The sequence below is a fragment of the Gigantopelta aegis genome, chromosome 6 (assembly GCF_016097555.1).
Source record: "Gigantopelta aegis isolate Gae_Host chromosome 6, Gae_host_genome, whole genome shotgun sequence".
Taxonomy (NCBI): Eukaryota; Metazoa; Mollusca; class Gastropoda; order Neomphalida; family Peltospiridae; genus Gigantopelta; species Gigantopelta aegis.
Window position 1 is genome coordinate 15,021,457 of NC_054704.1, and position 5,797 is coordinate 15,027,253.

At 39.4% G+C, this 5,797-nt stretch overlaps 1 protein-coding gene across 1 annotated transcript; it reads left to right on the top strand.

Annotated features, from left to right (window-relative positions):
• Window positions 1-572: 572 nt before the first annotated feature.
• Window positions 573-3,783, top strand: LOC121375483. The gene is made up of 3 exons (XM_041502958.1): window positions 573-1,706; window positions 2,239-2,364; window positions 3,203-3,783. Exons 1-3 carry the CDS (start codon window positions 1,521-1,523, stop codon window positions 3,764-3,766), a joined length of 876 nt encoding a protein of 291 aa, XP_041358892.1. The 5' UTR covers window positions 573-1,520; the 3' UTR covers window positions 3,767-3,783.
• Window positions 3,784-5,797: the final 2,014 nt, after the last annotated feature.

A 5,797-nucleotide genomic window follows, 5' to 3' on the forward strand; every position in this document is an offset into this window, starting at 1 on the left:
CTGAGGCAATGAGTCATTGATCGTTGCTGTTGTAGTTTCATAATGAATTCTGAATTCAACTGGGGATTTTTATTTATTTATTATAATTATTAAAAGAATGGCCGTAAAGCACCACTGTATAATAAAGTCATGTGGCAAGAATATCCTATATAGACTGTTTTAATAATTTAGGCAATCGTTTACTAATGGAACACAGGCGCGTATGCACAGAGGGCTGGTGTTCTGGGTTCGAAACCGCCCTCATCAAAGCGAAGTTTCCTTTTTAAAAAAAAAAAAATTCTGGGAAGGATGACCCGAACCCTCTAGAAACTCGCAAACCACAATCTAGATCCAATTAAGGTTCAAGCATGCTGTCCTGGGCACACACATAAGCTATCTGGGCTTTCTGTCTAGGACAGTGGGGTAATTGTCAGTTGGTTAGTGGTTAGTGAGAGAGAAGAGGGTGTAGTGACATATTTTTACCCACTGAGCCATTAAGTCCTCGCTCTGGGTTGGAGACGGTACCGGGTTGCGAACCCTGTACCTACCAGCCTGTAGTCCGATGGCTTAACCACTGCGCCACCGAAGCCGGTTACATATATATATTTATTTCAATATATTAATTGGGAGGGTGGGATTTAGCTCAGTCGGTTGAGTGCTCACTTGGGGTGCTTGCGTCGCAGGATCGAACCACATCGGTGGGTTCATTTAGTTGGCTGGGGTTTTTCCCGTTCCAATCAGTGCACCACAATTGGTCAAAGGCCGTGGCATGTACTTTCCTGTCTGTGGTAAAGTGTATATAAAAGATGCCTTTCTACATTAGGAAAAATGTAGCTGGTTTCCTCTGTTGATTACGTGTCACAATTACAAAATGTTTGACATCCAATAGCCGATGATTACTTAATCAATGTGCTCTAGTGGTGTTGTTCAACAAAACAATTATTTTTTCAATGTCAAGGTAAAACCGATAACAAACATACTATACATTGACATCAGGTATACATTTGGTATACGAATCACGCTGTTTATTACCTACAATGATTCATGAGTGAACCTGTCTGTTATCTAATCAGACATATTTATGCATGTCCTGAATTCAGACCTTGTTTCACTTTGATGTCATTCAACAGGCCGGGCTGAAGTTTGGTGGGAGAGCGTTCACCGGAGGTGCGGTGGATTATGGGATCAAAGTTAAAGTTTATTTTGTTTAACGATACCACAAGAGGACATTGATTTATGAATCATACGCAACTGGATGTCAGTCATATGAACATTATGACATAGACTTAGCAGGCGCGTGTACAGGCATTTATGAAGTGGAGGTTGGGGAGGGGTGTGTGTCTAGACTGTAACGAGCGATGGTTACAGGTGGGGCCGACTCATGATCGAAACACAAGATGACTTGAGGGAATTTTTTATGATTTGATCAGATTGCATAAAATAAAATATTATTTTAAGTTGACCCTAAATATGTGTTTGGTGCTGTCTTTTTTTTCATGTTTGCTTTGTAGGTTTGGAAGAATTACCAGCGGAAGTCCGTTATGGGTCTAAGTGTATTGTGGGCTACAGCGAACTTCACCGCCTCTCTGACGAACCTGTTCTTCGTGTACCTGTACGCTCAGATTCCACTGTACGGCCAGATCAACTCCATCTACATGCCAGTCCTCGAGTTCATCCTCCTCGTTCAATTCTGGGTGTACGGAGATCATTATGGGCACAGGTGGAAGGTTTGTTGTTATAGCCAGTTTCCCACACTTTAAGCCATTATCATTTAAATTTGAGATTGACTTCGGTGGTGTAGTGCATATGCTAGCGGAAGAAGGAGGCTTACTTGCTAAATGGTGAGATGTAAAGGCACTACACCCACGGCTATCTCACTAGCCACTAACGTCTAACAACTAACCTACTGGACGAAGGTGGGATGGGGAGGTGAGAATTATTAGGGGAATTTGAATTATTTAAAGAATTTTTCAAAGAAAAGAGCTGCAAATAAAAAAGTAAAGAAAATCGCTTCAAAATATTTCTATTAACAAACAAGTCTGGAAACTATGTAGCCATTTCTCTGCCATTGGTATATCAAAAGTCATGGTATGTATGATTACAAGGCAGCCGGGTTATGTCTTGTTACCTAGACTACATGTAGTAGTTACTATATGTTACTACATTTCGCTGAACAAAGAATATAATAGTCTGAGTGGTTGTTATACAAAGATTACTTTCCTTTGTTTTACAATGTTTTCAGTTCTCCGTGTATTTCAGATCGTGTACACCGTGTTCTGTTTTTCACTGTGGAGCTCCATCATTGCTCTGCAGCTGAGTCTGAAGAGGTTTGAAGAAATGCAATGGTTGGCCATCTCCCTGTGGTGCGTGGAGACATTTCCTCAGGTAAATACCTTCATGATGACCAATCTGTATTGACAGACAAATGGTTAAAGCATTGCTGTCCTTTTAAGGTAAACCAACTCATGATTTCTGGAACGTCTGTTTATTTCTATAATCAATATCGCATAGTTCGTTGGATTTACATGTCGCCTCTGTTCCGTTACATCCATGATTTTGCAGAATACTGGTATCAACCTCTTGTGCATGTTACAGAACACATTCTGACTAATATTATTTATAGATAATAGTATTTGCAAAGATTCCTTCAAAGAAATCTTGTTGCTCAACTCTATGAAAAATCAAATTGATATTACGGAATCACATACTTTCTGTAGGAGTAGCTTGACGGGTGCCACCGTTGGTCAGAATATGTTCAACTTTACAGTGATTCATGAGTGTGCATCACAGCTATATATAAGGAACAAAAAGAAGAAGAAGAAGACAGTTATATATATTCTATCATGTGCAAGTTTGGGTTTTCTTAGCTAGTCTTGGGAGTGGCAGTCATCCTACGGGTGATGTAGGAGGGACGAAACGTCCTATTATTAATCTCGTAGGGGAGTGGCGGTCCTCATAAAGACGATCACATGATAGTATATCATGGAACCAATCACGACATTGCCTAACGTCGTTTCGACTCTGCCTTGTAGCGAGTTTCCTCTCTCTCGACCAAGTGTCAAAATAACAATATGTTTTGAAGTATTGTTAAACACATATTCTTATGCTTCCTTTTTCTATATTATGTGGTGGCAATCAGTTTTGTATTATCTCTAGAACCAGTGTTTCATCTAATTTAACCATATGAGTGGTGTGGTTAATCATATATTTCTTGTTTTTCAAGGTGATTCTCAACATCAAGCTGCGATCCACCAGCGGTCAGTCGACTAAATCTGTCATCATAGGAATTGTTGGAAAAACCACTGACTTCATATCAAACTACGGACTAGTCATTCCCATGCAATACGTGATCATGACGTACTTTTCCAGCAGCGTGGCTTTCGTTAATGGCATCCAGGTGGCGTGGTACTATCAGGACAACAGCATCAGTAAGATGCGCAAAAATTCAGCCAATCGGGACGCGGAGTCCACGCGTGACGTACATCCGGTTGTGACGGAAGTTGGAGGCTACGATGGCTACCAACCTCATCATCACGAGGCCATCATTTTTGTTGGGTACGGAGAACTTCTCCATCAATACCATCGGTGCAGGTTTATTCGTCGTGTCATCATCACAATTTTCTGTTTAATTCTGGTCATTTTCGCTGCGGCGCTTGTATGGAACACACAAACATTCTACGCTTTGTTCGGACCTGCGGGAATTGCTTCGGTTTTTTTTGTCAGTCACCTGTATTACAAAAGGAGAACATCTGTCTGGAAGTATTCCCCAATTAATAATACAGAATAAAAATGTGTTTTACGTGTATATAGGTTATGCCACATCGGTTTTTCTTACATATCGTAAACATTTGTTTAAGCGTTTTAAATGAAGCTGTAGAGGATGGGTGTATTTAAAGGGACAAACCCTAGTTTTTAAACACTAAGGCACATTTTTCACCTAGACCCTAGGTTCAACCTGTATAAATGCACACGAAGTTTGGTTAATTTACAAACCTGCACAAATTTGGATACAGAGTAAAACAACAGTCTGTGAATTTGAAATAGAAATAGATTAAACGCGATTCCATAACCGTTACTTTTCAGACGCACGTGCGTTTTTAAAAATATGAAAAATGCATTTTGTGGTATTAGAAACACTAGGATGACCAGAAACACTTCGGTTGTACAGAAATGGATAATCTAAACAATAAAACATAAGTAATGTTTGATTTCAGTTATCATAAACGGCTCTAATAGTGAAAAATATGCATTAGTGTTAAAAACCTAGGATCTGTCCCTTTAAGCAAACGGATACATATATTTTATTATTGCGACCATATCTAGCACAGGGCAGTCAACCCCAAGACAAATAACAAAACATACGAGTTTTGTTTAGCTGGAGAAACCATATATTTATGTGCCCCTGTTATTAGTTCCCCAGCGGTCCAACCGGAGGGTAATTATAGGTTTCGTCTCCTCCGTCCTTCTGTCCTTCTGTCTGTCTGTCTGTCTGTCCGTCTGCCCCACATATAGTTTTCCGGACTTGTGTTTAACAATGCCTCAAAATTTTGAATTAAAATTTGGTGTATAACCTTATGATGTACAGTAACAGATCAAGTTTGGCTGTGGCGAATTTTCCATTTTGACATTTGTGGCCCTTGAATTTAACAGATACGAAAATTTGTTAGGTCAGGTGGGGGACATGTATAGCTTTAGCAGTACTCTCAGAATGCTTGTGGGTTTTTTTTACTCTTCACATCCAAAACAGCGCTCCACGACAGGTATATCAAAAACCGTGCTGTGCCGTGCTGTGGGGAAGTGTTTATAAGATATCACTTGTTGCTAATAGAACACTATAGTAGCCGGGTTTCCTCTGAAGACTGTCACGATTATCATATATTTGTCATCCTATAGCCGGTGATTACTTAATCAGTGTGCTCTGGTGATGCCGTTATTAAACAAAACAAGCACAGGTTTTTTTTCACTGCCACCTGCCATTATTTCTGAAGCATTCTTAAGATGTACTGATGGATAGGAAACCCGTAACTTTTGACAACTAAATGTTAAAACCACAGCATTGCATCCCCAGTATTTAATACGTAGTACCGGCGTCGGTGGTTATAATCGGAGATAAGGCTGGTAGATACTGGATTCGCATCACGGTGCCAGCTCCCACCCAGAGCAAGTTTTAATGACTCAGTGGGTAGGTGTAAGGCCACTACACCAACTTTTCTCTCACTAACAACTAACCTACTGCCCTGAACATATAGCCAAGATAACTGAGTTGTGTGTCCATTACATCGTGCTTTAATCTTAATTGGATAGAAGCACAAATACAAGTATAAATGAATAATACGTACCTTCGACAATCTGGCATCCTCATCCTATGTCACTAAAAAAGCTGGTAGTTTGGGAGTATGGTAGGTGGTTGCAAGTGGCAGGTGTGTGGCACAAAACACCATAATAGATTAACACCTTTCGTGGTTGATAAGGCAAGGACCGGGATGTATGGAACATCCTTCAACTTAGAAGCTACCAAAATTATTACTAGACTAAGAATGGGAGTCACTGTAGGACTTAACAATATTAAATTTATAATTAGGAAAAGTGAATCTCCCAATTGTAACAGTTGTAAAGCAGTTGATGATGTAAACCATTATTTATTTAATTGTAAAAAATTTGACAAAAATAGGGAAAAAATTATGGAATTTTTTGATGATGATAATATGAATTTTAATATTAAACATTTATTAAATCCAGATAAAAATATTAAAAATAAAATTGATAGAGTGCTGGTCTCCTATGTTGTGGAGACAGGAGTTCATATATAGGCCCCTTA